Below are 13,579 nucleotides of genomic sequence, written 5' to 3' on the forward strand. Positions count from 1 at the left end.
ATGGAGCTGGGTGACAGCTGGAAAATAAACCAACTGATGACCAGATGAGGTTAAAGACAGTATTACAGAACAAACATATAACAACAAGAGATAAGGAAAGTAGATTTGTACCACAGAATCACCTACAACTGTGTAAACGTGTGTCTTCACATTTATGGCTCTTTCTTGAAAAAAAGAACGTTTTAATTTAAATAAATAAATATTTCAATTTCAATTCATAAATGTAACGGTTAAAATTAATGCATGTCTAGGAACCATATTTAATGCATGTTTTATTTTTGTCATTTTATAGATTGATAGATTTGGCACACAAAATGATTCAAATTATTCATATGAGTAACAGACACACACACACACACACACACACACACAACATGCTTGAAAATAACATAAGTTAGATGAAATGTGGAATGGGTCTCCTCTGACAGTTGCTTGAAATTGTAACATTTTCTTTGTAAACCTTCTCTGAAACACCATATTTAGAATCAGAATCCTTTTATTGTCATTGTACAATGAAATGTAACACAATTTGTGAGAAATGTAGTGTAGTGCATCACAAAATAATGTTCAAATACTTATATCAATCAGATACTAAAGAGTGAAGCCTATTTGAACCTCACAAACAACAAAAAAATGTCTAAAGAAGAAACACATGGACATTGTCTACATTTGCTCAATAAAAAAACTTTTAATACATTTCGGTCAAACACGTCAGGTATATATGACCCACATACACACTTTAGGCTATATATATATATATATATATATATATACATACATATATATATACATTTAGGGTAAGGGTTAGATGCATCTTCTAATGTTGTGTAGACTCCTTTTATGCATTTGTCACAAAGAACATTCAGGAAGACAAGAGATGTTTGAACTATATTCTGTATAAGCAAATGTTTCACAGCTGATAATGCTCTACATTTAAATTATATAATTGAATAAGGAAGGTGGAAGTGAAAGTAGGAACATACTCGTTTCTAGAATTGCTCTTTGGACCTTAATGCATGATTCTTTTTTAAAATCTGGAGATTGTGAGGAAGCCAAGATGTAAATAAAGTTCGGGTAAATCCATGAATAAATCATGATAATGATAAAACAATTTCTAGCACCTATGATAAAATTAGAGCCACAACAGTTATTCGGGAATTACTGTTGAGGAAAAAAATAATGAAGACTGGTGTATGTAATTTGAGTAGAGCCACATTAAAAACGACATAGAATCGGAATGAAACAAAATGAATCTGTTGCTGTCTTGACCACTTCACATGCACCTTTAGGATGATCCATTAGTACAGTAATACTATGCAACTGCTTTTCAAAGCACCACATTAATTTGAAGTCATGAGGTAAATACAACACCTGCGTTGTATCAGTCAAGCTGCAGATGAATGTGGTGAAAAGTGATGAACTTGTGGTTAAGCTTGGGAATGTAAGGTTATTGATAATCATCCCTTACTGTCTTAAAGCCATGAACATAAAGATAGCGATAACACTGCTTTTCTAGGCCCTTATGTCTTTATAAGAAGTCAAGCAGCATTAACAGGATGTACAGATGAGCAACATTATTTTTATACTGAGGAGAAAGTCTGCATCTGATAATTATGATGCAGGATCTGCAGTGAGGCACATATTTATAAATGATTTTAAAGTGGATTAATGGTTGCATTGTATTTGGTTACATGTCCTGCATAATGGATTCCACCTTCAAATATTTTAACCATGCAGTTGAGGAATAAACAAGACCGATGGTTACCATCTCCATATGTTTCAAATGTATGCATAACTTAAAAATGTTATATAATCAATTTAGTTCCAATGTAGATTTTTGTAAGATGTAATTCTAAAAATCTTATTTTTTAACAGTTCAAACAAGCTGAGTGTAAAATTCATACCTTACTCTGCCGGTGAAATGTTTTACAATGGTGAATGAAAACGAACGGAGGATGTTCATGAAGTGTGTGTGTTCACATTTTGGCTTATTTGTTTTAATTGGACGCATTAGAGGGAGAGAATGCTTCTCTATTCATGGTTTCCCTTCACTTAGTAAGCAGCCCGGAGCAGAGGAGTTGGAGAGGAGCTGTGAGATAAAAGAGGAGTGGAGGGTGGGATCGAGAGGGCCGTCCGCTGAGAATCGGACTCCCCCATTCAATCTGTGCAATCTCCACGACAGCGAGAAATAGATTGCTTTTTAAATAGATTGCTTAGCTCCCTATCTTGGAGCCACTGATGTGGATACATTTCATAGCGGCCCTTGTTTAAATGAGTTCCAGCACATAGCATGATAGCTGAGCCACTTACCCTGCTGTTATTAAGGGTGCAATATTGTTAGTATAGCCCTCATCCCTTATTTGGACTCTAAAAACAAATGGGAAAAGAGAATGAAAGAGATACATTACAGACACATTAGGGGAGCTGGGGAGGGCATCCTTGAATGGATGCGAAAGAGATATGTATAGTTATTAATTGCATGGTATTTTGTGTGTATAAGCTCCAGCGAGTCCTTCATTAGAGTCAATATTACGCCAGAGGTAGAAAGACGCGATGGGGAAGGGAAAAGCAAAAGCGGAACAGAGGGAACCGTCTGTGTGCTTTTGTCTCAGGACGAGAGGAAATGCAGCACATTTCCAATTGATTAATACTGCAGACAGGGCTTGTTGGCGGAAACCACATTATGCTGCTGGTTGGTGGGTGGGTTGCAAGGGGGAGAGGAGGAGGGAGAAAGGGAAGGAGGAGGAAGAAAGCCAGAAATGATATCAAGATTCAGTTATGGCTTTAAGCTTCCTCTCCTCAGAGTTCCAGCCCTGCTGCTGCTGCTGCTGACTGTACCGGGCCTGCTCATCACGTCTTTGCAGCACAGAGGAAATGCTTTGTTCCTGAGAGTGGGAGACAAATTATAAACAAGCTATTGTAAAATGTAAATATCTAAACTGTTGCATCAAATAAAAAAACTGTGGATTTTAAGAAAAGAGAGTGAAAAACTAAGACTGAGTTGTTCTATGAATTTAGAATAAAAACTAGGTGTCTTCTTGAATGATTTTGTAAAGCTGGACATATTATATAAATATTAATATAAGAATAAGGTGAGTGTATAATTTATTTTGACAGAAGGTTTTAGATTAAATGTAATTTCTGTCTGGATTAAATCATTGATGTCACAATATTAGTCCTGTCTTTGTGGTGGAGGTTTTTTTTTTTAATAGTTAAGTGATGCTTTGAGTTGCATAAAAAGAACTTTAGTTGGAGTAATACAGAGTTTTGATACATACACATTCCCTTGTGGATATTTTTAAATTATGTTATTAGAATAACTATTCCCTCATAACATACTGTATCTGCTGGGATTAGGATTATATAGACATTGATTTAACCTAAACTCACATCTTCTTACTGATGATGTGACTCTTGACAGATAGCTCTCAGATATATATATATATATATATATATATATCTGTATTTTTATATTGTTTCCAAAAGGCTCAATAATTTCCTAAAACAGGTGGAAATAGTGCATTAGTTGGGGACCATTTTCTCTTGCAGATTAATCCATATTTGCTGCAGTATGAGCATGGAGGATGGTGTGTTTGGGATCGAACATCAAAAATATCTGCAGATTTGAACCGTAGCTCTGTTAGATTATAAAACCTTAAAAAAAATGAACACGGACAGTTTTAAAGAAATACAACGAAAGCGTTCAATTGTACCTCTGCAGTGTGATATTTATCTTACACATATCATATGACATATCTTACATGCAGGATATTTCTTCTGTCTATCACAGGGATGTTTCCCCCTTTTTCCCACTCAGCCATGCTCTGCTACATTATACTCAGTTTCAGTCTACAGAGAGAGCAAAGTAAAGATGATGCATAATTAATTGGTACAAAAGCTGAATATTTCCTGTGGCGTTTCTGCCAAATGAGCCTGAGTCCTATCCTTCCCATCATTACCGTCAATTTTCCTTAATAGTGTGCTTAATAAGTAATGAGTGGCCTGAAAACAGCTGTAACCGATAGATTCTTCATCAGGCTGTAACCACTCCATTTCAGTAACAGGAACACACTGCAGAGTTCTAAGGGAAATGCATCTGAAAATTCTGGTGTAACCCAATCAATCCTTCTTTCTTTTTTTTTTTTTTTTACTTTTATACCCCATTAAAATTACTGGCTCGTGGACAAATTTGGATTTGAGCCAGTGGAACAAATGTAAAGTTAAAATAAAAAAAATCTTAAAGATATTGCATTCATGGATACACTTGTTTCTTATAAAAAGCAGTGTATTGTGTGTGTGTGTGTGTGTGTGTGTGTGTATTTTTGGTCAGGCAGGGTTGGTTTTAGGATTCTAATTACTGCGGTTATAACAGGATTACAAGAGATAAAATGTACTAAGACGCTCAGGGTGTTTGTGGGCTAAATTAAATAGGATGTAGTATGGTAATCTGCTGCACGGTGATAAGAGGATGTAAATAGCCACCGACACCAGATCAGTTATCTGGTGTGAATAACAATGGTGTGAAGCTCTGGGTGTCCTCTTGATTTTTTGTGGTGGTTGTGATGTGGAGCGTTCCCATCCATATTCTAGTATCTCACAGGGTCAGAAGTATAATGTCCTCATGCGATTTATGTCACAATTTACATAATTTATTTCAATACTGCAGATGAACCTGAACTAATGAATGAATGATACAATTTTTTACATAAACATTTTGGGATTTATTTTTATTTATACATAATTTTTTTTTATATATATATAACTTCATTACACTTCCCTTGCCTTGCTTCCACACCCCAAGACAGATCACCCTGTAAAATCAACAGGCACTTAGCTTTGTCAAATAGCTTTTGGTGAAATGCAATAAATCATTAAATTATCCATTTAAAATCATTTGAATTTTCCTGAGGCTATTGTTCAGTCTGAAAAGGCTTCAGCTTCCAACTTATCCAGCTTATGGCTTACCAGGAACTACATAAATATCAAATGGGAATATGGTAATAGATCTTTTCTACAATCATTGGTAAATAAAGAAGTGCTCTAACTAAATAATTGTACCAATTTGGAGCTCTCCCTAAGCAAATGTATAACTTTACTAGTGCCACCACACACAGTATCTAAGGAGAAAAATATTTCTTATAATGTTTGCAGCAAAAAAAGATGGTGAGATGTGCTCTATACGGCTATTTGGGGCTGTGGTGGTGGGCAGGTGATGCAACTGCTTATGAGGAAACAAATATTTAATTTTCTTTCACAATCATTTTCTTAGGAACTGGCTATTTTGCCATTTTTTCTATCAGACCCAACTGATCCTGATCTAACATCATATGTACAACTTGAAAGTTACGTGTTTCAAGTCAGATTTAAGAACATTACAGTAATGCTGGTGTAGAGAGTAGGCAGAGGAGAAGAAGACATTTATTTGATTTTCTAATCGCGGGGTCTGTAGGATCGCTGGAAAGGGCCTCTGGAGCGAGATCCAGGAGATTTTTAAGAAACAGAAAAATGTTTAGGCAGCAGTCCATAACCAATCCTCCGCCCGGGGACGTTGTGTCCAGGATGCCAAAATTCACATCTACAGGCCTTATTCTGTATTCCTTCTAACAGGACATGTAATTATTTAATCCTCCATCAAATCCAAGAATTCATCGAAATCTAATATAATTTAGAAACACTAAAACAGGCCTCAAGTGCCAGAATTGATTTATACCTTATATTATGTTAATTAAAGCTTCATTTCACATTTTAATTTCAAGAGAGGAATTTATTTATATTTACAGCCACATTTATTGACAGACATAAGACACACTTACAGGGGAAATAACACTCACTGCACTGCTGTTGTTGAAGTGATTGAGATTCATGCAGCATTTATCCCTGGTTAGCTTTAAAACAATTATCATCATCAGCAGTAGTATGCCATTAGCACAGAGTACAGCATACATTAGTGCACGACAACAGCTCTTCCACTACAGAGAAAGACATGTGGAGAGATGGCATTCAAATTAGATAACCAGCAGTTTACACATCCCAGTACCACCATGAGCAGCCATTAGCCTACAATAGTCAGTGAGAGGCCACAATGCTTAATTCATTCAAACATCGGGGAAATGTTCTATTACTTTTAATATTATGTGTCAACGATGTGTTTTACAGCATGGCAGCTCTTACAACTGTTTGGAGACAGACAGATTCCAAATCCAGGCTGGCACACAGACTGACACTGAGACAGCACTTCATACCACATCACTGTCCCTGACAAGCCTCTTTTCCTAAAAGTCTAGCTATTGTTGCATCAGTTCAAAAAGAACCCTTATCCATGATACAAGTCTGTTAAATGTGATTGTTAGTTATCATTTCTGTAGCGGTGTATGTTAAATGTGGATAAGTGTAGCCAGTTTACCGACTAATAGATACAGTAACTGAAGGCTTACAGTGTATCAGCAGAGGTGAGTGTTGAGTGTTCACATGATGCAAAATAAATCACGTGGCAGCAGTGATGTCAGCCAGGCCTGCAGCACCCAGAGACACACAGAACACACAGGACACAAACAGCAAGTCCACATCATCGCTTAACAATCAACACACAAATGCAGTGTGTGTGTGAGTGTGTGTGTCTGTGTGTGTGATTTTTATATATTTGCTATTCCACCCAAACGGCTCTATTTTACATCCTCCTACACACATTCTAGCGTGTCGCTGTGTTTGTTTCCCCAAGAAAAGGAACAGTAATTATCAGCTAATTCAAGTGTTAAACAAATAACTGTATTATTTAAATAATCTGAAATGCTAATGACTGGGATAATTCGTATGATTACAATTATGAGCATGTCTCACCGACTATGTGGCTAACTTGAAAATGAAAACTCCTACCTGGCAACATTCTACATGGCGTGGAAATTGGCTCATTTGATATTCCTCACCAGCTACAGGGAGACGTGTATAAAATGATTTACACTCGCTAGGTGGTATGAGGAAATATCCAGCGTATGATCATGGGAAGTGACATGTGTGAGGACATGGCTGTGAGAGTCAAGTTGATCCTATTAGGTCTTTAAATGGATTTTACATGGGTGTTAAGGTTCAGAATGTGCCATCAGACATGGAGAGGGAATCCATATTCATGGAGCATTGCCCTGGCCTGCAACACAGAAAAAGCTGGTTCTAGACCATTTGAGCTGGGGGTAATTGTTTATCTAGAAGCCTCTTTACTCAATGCATAAATTGAGCTGTCGGCCGCTCGTGGTGGACATTTTGTTTTCTCAGCGGCCGTATGTGTGTATTTGTGAAGCTCAGCAGCGGCAGCAGCAGTATGACATGTGGCGTAAACCTCTCTGCGATAAATGTCATTTGAGCAACCATTAGCATAAAAAAGGGGAGTAGAGGGGGGAAGGTAAGAGGAGGCTCTGCTCGGCTCAGCCCCATAATAAAAGGCACGACATAGACTTGAATGAGTGGAAGTTCCACTCTATAACCCCAGCCAGAGGAAATACAGCACATTGCCTTCTGCTGAAGTATTACCACTCATTCAGGTCAAGGCAATAATGGTGATATGTTTAGACCAAAGTTGCAGCAACCTTTTTTTTTCTTCATAAAACCAGATCTTTCTTCATTCTGAGATCTGACACGAGACGATCAGCAGCGAAATCAAACTTAATGATTTTTATCTGAGCCCCATTTTGTGCACAGGCCCAAACTTTAGAGATTCAAATTCTGCCTATTAAAACTATTTTTAAATTACAGCCATGATTAACTGACTAGAACTTAATACATTAATATTTTTTTTCTAACAGGGAATTACATAGCAACATTCTTTGTAATCAATTACATAATTAATCAAGCACAATGTGTAGTTCCAATTTGTCAGGAGCTGCTGCTATTCTCTTTTTGAAATGATGTGAACTGAATACATTTAAGATATAGATTTTTAGACAATACACTGCTATACCAATCGACTGATGGACTAAAAGAGACAATTATTAGCAGATTATTTGATGATAAAAAAAAGTTATACAGCCATTTTATAGAACTGTGAACCAGATATTATTGAGTTTTAAACTGCTGGTCTATATATGTCAGTGAAGGAGATTTTGAGAGTGTATTTTCACTGACTTCTCTATACTGTAGAATATATGCTTAACTGACTATATCTGATATATAATGCAATTATAACAACGATTTAAAAATGTAAAAACAATGATAAGTTGTCCTAATTATCTCTCTTTTGAAAGGAAACTTTGTTTATACAGGGGAATAGCACTGGTAAAATATGTTTAAATTGTATTAATATTTATTATAATAAAAACTAATAATAATTAGTAAGGTAAAACTGTAAACCTGCATAAAGCAAGCAGCTGCCCTAAAACTCTATAATGTGTGTATTTCTCCCTAAAATGTTATTTTAAAAAAAGCACTTCTGATGTAAAATATTAGGTGACATGATAATGGCCTAAAGCTGGGTTGTGCTTTATTTCCTAATCTAATCCTGGGGCCTCTGTCACTGTCAAAATCAAGCATTTCAGTTTTGTGGCATCTTCCTAGATTATTTGTGTTAAATCAAATTCCCACCCAGCAAAGTTGGAGCCATAATGGACATGTACTGTCCAATAATATTTGTAGTATGTATTCAAAGAAATTGACATTTTACAGAGGGATGAGGGGTTTTTTTTGTTTGGGTTCAACTTTTTCATTGCTATACTGGTGCCCAGTGTTTGTTAAATCCAGCTATATTAGTCATTTTTGAAATATAATAAAAATACATCGCCACGACTTAAAATCCTATTACTTATGTGTTGACGATCATTCTACATTAGTTTGTTTCCAAGGCTACACAGAAAAAAAACTGTGTGGCTTTCAAATGAAGTTATAATGGTGTAGCCAAGGTTGACTACCAGCAGATATTAAGGCCACAGCTTATTAAAGGGTTTAAGCCAGTATTGACCTAATGAATCTCCAAATCAATAATGATGCCTGACCCTCTAGAAGTAAATATGCATGTTTGTGTTGGTATGGAGGCTATCATGCATCGTTCATGCAGATAGAGTTACATAACATGAAGTTACTTTCAGACAAGACAATGAGCCAGTTTTTCTCTGTGAGACCAGACAATCTCGAAGCAACATGTCCAACACACACACACACACACAAAGAAACAAAACACACACTATGCTGTCCAACGCCATAGAGACAGAGACAGACTGACAGATGCACGGTGGGACAGACGTGAGGACACTCAAGCTCAAACTGTGGCTCAACAGACAGGAGGTGGAGAGGCAGAAAATACATCGTAATGCAGTACAGATCAAAGAAGAGGTGGGTTTCTCTTTTTGGAAGGGTGGAAAGTGGAGGTGTGGCTTCATCCAACCTGACAGTCCTCCCTTGGTGGGTGGGGGGGTAGTCGGGGTGAGGTGAGGTGGGTGGGTGGGTGTCGGGGGTCGGGGTGGGCGAAGAGAGGACTCTCCTCGACTACGCGTATTCTTAAGCAATAACAACGTGATCCGTATTATCCACCCAAGAATACCCGTCACCGAAGAGAGTCTTTCAGGAAACATGGGGAGCTAAGCCAGAAATCACGTGAGCAGCGCCACTGCCATCGCATCATCATCACCACCACCAACATCACCACCGTGGCCATCACCGCCACCATGAGCAGCCTCCCTTCAGCCTCCAGTGGCAAACAGACACACACAAAGATAGAGAAAGGGGGGCAGTTGCATTGATTGAAGATGCCTTGCTGCAGCGTGAGGCAAGGCTCCATCAATGGCTCCTCTGCGAAGGAGAAAATTGACAATGGTGGTATTTTCAATCCGAGCCAGGAGCATGTGTGGAGTGGAGAAATGGGAAAAAAAGAAAAAGTTGTGTAAAAGCTGAGGTTAGCTTGATTCACTCGCCTGGTTTTGTACACTAAACTGTGGGAGTGACAGTGGAAGTGGGGGAGGGGGGTGCAGCCCAAAACCCCAAACCCCCCACAGCAAGCCTCTTACCTATGCCAGGGCCTGCCAGCACCACCCCTGTCTCCTGGAAGTCGTCATCCATCTGTGAGATTCAGTTCCCTGCCACCGCTCCTGCACGGCCCTGTATGGGTGTAATTAGAAACAGGGGTGGGGGTGGGGGGGACACAGGGGAGACGCAGGGTTAGGGGGGTCAAGCCAGGAGCTGCCATGGTGTGACAATAGCCCTGCACACTCCATTACCACCACCACCACCACCCGCCTGCAGCAACACAAGGACAGAAATCAACACATGGATTATACCGCAGGAGGGAGGCTGCGGCGCATGCAGAGAACTAATTTGTTTGATTATATAAAAATAGTGCCGTTTTTTGCGGAGGCACACCAGTCTGCGCTCCTGCCCCCTTCAGGCTGATTACTGCTGTCTGGTTAAAATTCATGGAGATGTCACAGCCCATGACGCTCATTTCCTTTAAAATTTCAAATGTTAAAAATTCCTCTCAAATTAATTCCTAAATGTTAATTTAGAAATCATTATTATGACTTTCGCTCTTCTTTATTTTCAAATTAAAGCGGTGGGTTTAAATGCTGGAGCGAGGCCATGAATTATGTATGAAAAGTTCAAGCTAATTTATTCCATTCCATTCTAATTGAACTAGCCAGCTGAATACAAAGAGCATGCTCCAGCTAAGCCGATCCAAAATCATTCCATTGATTTATTGTCTCTAATCAATATTTACAATTACTCTGCAGATGGTTTGGTTAAAGGAATAGGCTTGACAGTGTGTGTCTGCTCGATGCCGAGGGCCAACACTAGATTAACTGGTCTAAATTAGAATTTTATTACACACGTTCATCAAGACTGAGCGAAATTACTGTCATTTGTTGCATGTATGTCAAAGCTGAACACATTGACAGGGAGAGATGATTTAATTATTTCAAGGTTTAACTTCTCAAAACTGTTAACACCTGCAACAAATAAATACAGAAAACCGACACTCATTCATTCCGAGGAAAAAAAAATCTGACTGCAGATGAGGCTGAAGCAAGATAGACAGATTAAAAAATGAAATCAACAGCCCTGAGCAGGGTGGAGGTGTGGACAGGGAAAAAGAAAGGAAAGAGAGAAGAGGAGGGTTACAAGGAAAAAAAATTCACAAACAGATGAAGCAGGGAGAAATAAAAAAAAGCCGATCAGATGCTAATCTACAAGTTTTTTTCTCCCATTTTCTCTTTTCCAGCTTCTTCTCTATTTTCCCCTCCCTCATCATCCACATTGAACACTTGGCCCAGGACACACACACAAATACAAATGTAAATGCAACAAGCGAAACCAGGAAGACCCCCACCCATCCACCTGCCCAAGCACACCCAGAGCTGCAAAGGAGTGGGATTTACCACCCACAGCAACACACACGCAGACACACACACACACACACACACACACACACACACACACACACACACACACACACACACGGCTAGGCTGGCCCAGCCCAGGCCATCTGTAGAGGAAAGAGAACCTGAGGGCTTCAGCTAGAGCTCATCAACACACAACCACACACACACACACAGGTCAGCTAGCCTCAGTATCATTGATTGTTCTGTGGAAAAACCCCTGAGACTCATCAGATTACTCTGAGAGCAGCGGCTAAAGCTAAAATCAAACACCAGGATTTTTTTCTTTCGTTCAAACTTCCATGCAGTCTCACACACACACACACACACACACACGCACACACACACACACATACAAATTCAGCACACACCAAACAAAGTACTACAGGTTGTCAGGGAAAAGATGATGATGGGATGGGAGTGATTTTCCCTCTCAGGTGTAGTTTTCTTCTTTTTTTTTTTAAATCCTTCTTTTATTTTTTCTTTCACACTGAGAAATAAAAATTCCTTTCCCTCTTTTCCTGTTAACTTACAGGACTCACCTTTTCACCCACTAACACCCATCTCTTCATTCTTCTGACTCAAGTCTCTGATAACAGTGGACAGGACATGGGGAGGAAAGAATGAGTGAAACACACTGCTGGCAGTAAACAAGCACAAGAGAAGAAAAAATAAGGTAGAATTTGAGAAAAAAATAAAAAAATCCCTCCAATTATAGGAAAATGTCAAAAATGGGAAGAAAAAAGGTGGAAAAAGAAGAATAAATAAAAATGAATGGTGAAACTGCAACAACAGGTCCACTGTGTGCTGTGGTGGCCTCTTACCCTCTTTTCTTCTTCTCCGCTCTGCTCTTCTGTAACCCAGGGTGTTGCCTTTACTCTGCTCTCCCTATGCACCTCTTCTAAAATTCCCTCCCCTTCCTTCCATCCTCCCTTTCTTCCTTCCCTTCTCCTGATGCCTTGCCGAGAGTCCGCGGCAAACTGGGAGGTGGTGATCTCCCTCCCCCTCCCAGTTCCAGGAAGAGCTCCCTGAGGAGAAAGAGGAGGCAGATCCTGGCAGGAGATGGAGGATCCAGCAGCGGGAGCAGCAGCAGTGGTGGAGGAGGCAGTGGTGCTGATGCTGCTGCTGCCAGAGAGAGATGAGGGGAGGGATGAATGCTTAACAAAAGATCTCCTCCTCCTCTTCTTCTCTTCTTCTCCTTCTGCTTGTCCTCCTCCACTTTCTCTTTTTTCACTCCTCCTGCTGCTTTCGCCTTTCCTTCTCCGCTCCGAGCACTGAAAGAAGCCAGTTGTTGCTCTGCCGCGGCAAATGGACTGACAGCCGGTGACGAGCCGGCTGAGAGAATGAGAGAGCAGAGAGCTGATGGACGAGGGAGAGAGAAAGAGAGAGAGGGGAAGAAAGGGAGCGAACAGGAGAGCATGTGGTGTGATGTGGCATCTGCGAGAGAGTGATAGAGAGGAGAGAGAGGGATACGGAGGTAGAGATGGATGGGGGTGGGAGGATAGACGAAGGAGGAGGAGAGAGATGGAGAGAGAAAGGTGGGGTGAGGCAGGATGCAGGGAAGGATGAGAGAGAGAGAGAGAGAGAGAGAGCAGACAGGAGAAAATAAAGAAAGATGTAAAGAAACAGAGAGAGAGAGAGAAAAGAGAGAGGGGGGGGGCACAGCAATGAAAACCTTTAGCCACCAGCAGTCTTCTGACGGACTGTGTAGCTACTATGAGGAAAACCATAGAATAATTTGATTTGAGCTCCACACACACACACACACACACGCACACACACACACACTATTCCTCTCTCTCTCACTCTGTCACAGACACCAACAGACACACTGGCACCGAGCAATGGTGGATTAATTGATATACAGAGTGCTTCACGGCCAAACACCTTCATAGCACTCACTGAAATATGTTTCTGTGTGTGTGTGTGTGCAAACACTGGAAATCATGCATTCACACACCACACTAACACACACACACACACACACACACACACTACATCAGTGATCAGCACTCATGGCTGACAAAAGCCCCTGCACACTGTGTGTGTGTGCATGTGTGTGGTTGAAGGGTTGAAGCTTGACAAGAATTTATTTTCTGCTTTGTTGAAATTGAAAGAAGACAAGGAAAGGTAATAAGGTGTTATGAGTCATTAAATGCCTCCTATTCCACAAATAGGAGACAACTGGTCAATGAAAAATTTGACAATTTCCTGTCTCTAATTTATAAAAT

General features: G+C 39.7%; 1 protein-coding gene across 2 annotated transcripts; it reads right to left on the minus strand.

Moving 5' to 3' along the window:
- Positions 1–5,743: 5,743 nt before the first annotated feature.
- Positions 5,744–13,093, minus strand: LOC138405288 (uncharacterized). 2 transcript variants are annotated; one of them, XM_069512863.1, is made up of 4 exons: positions 12,173–13,093; positions 11,891–11,937; positions 9,984–10,074; positions 5,744–9,768 (listed from the first exon to the last, which is right to left on the minus strand). In XM_069512863.1, the coding sequence occupies exons 1-2, from the start codon at positions 13,076–13,078 to the stop codon at positions 11,917–11,919; spliced, it is 927 nt and encodes a 308-aa protein (XP_069368964.1). In that variant the 5' UTR covers positions 13,079–13,093; the 3' UTR covers positions 5,744–9,768; positions 9,984–10,074; positions 11,891–11,916. The 2 variants fall into 2 exon arrangements, with proteins under 2 accessions (XP_069368964.1, XP_069368963.1); XM_069512862.1 differs by lacking the exon at positions 11,891–11,937.
- Positions 13,094–13,579: the final 486 nt, after the last annotated feature.

The sequence above is a fragment of the Paralichthys olivaceus genome, chromosome 17 (assembly GCF_024713975.1).
Source record: "Paralichthys olivaceus isolate ysfri-2021 chromosome 17, ASM2471397v2, whole genome shotgun sequence".
In the NCBI taxonomy this organism is placed as follows: domain Eukaryota; kingdom Metazoa; phylum Chordata; class Actinopteri; order Pleuronectiformes; family Paralichthyidae; genus Paralichthys; species Paralichthys olivaceus.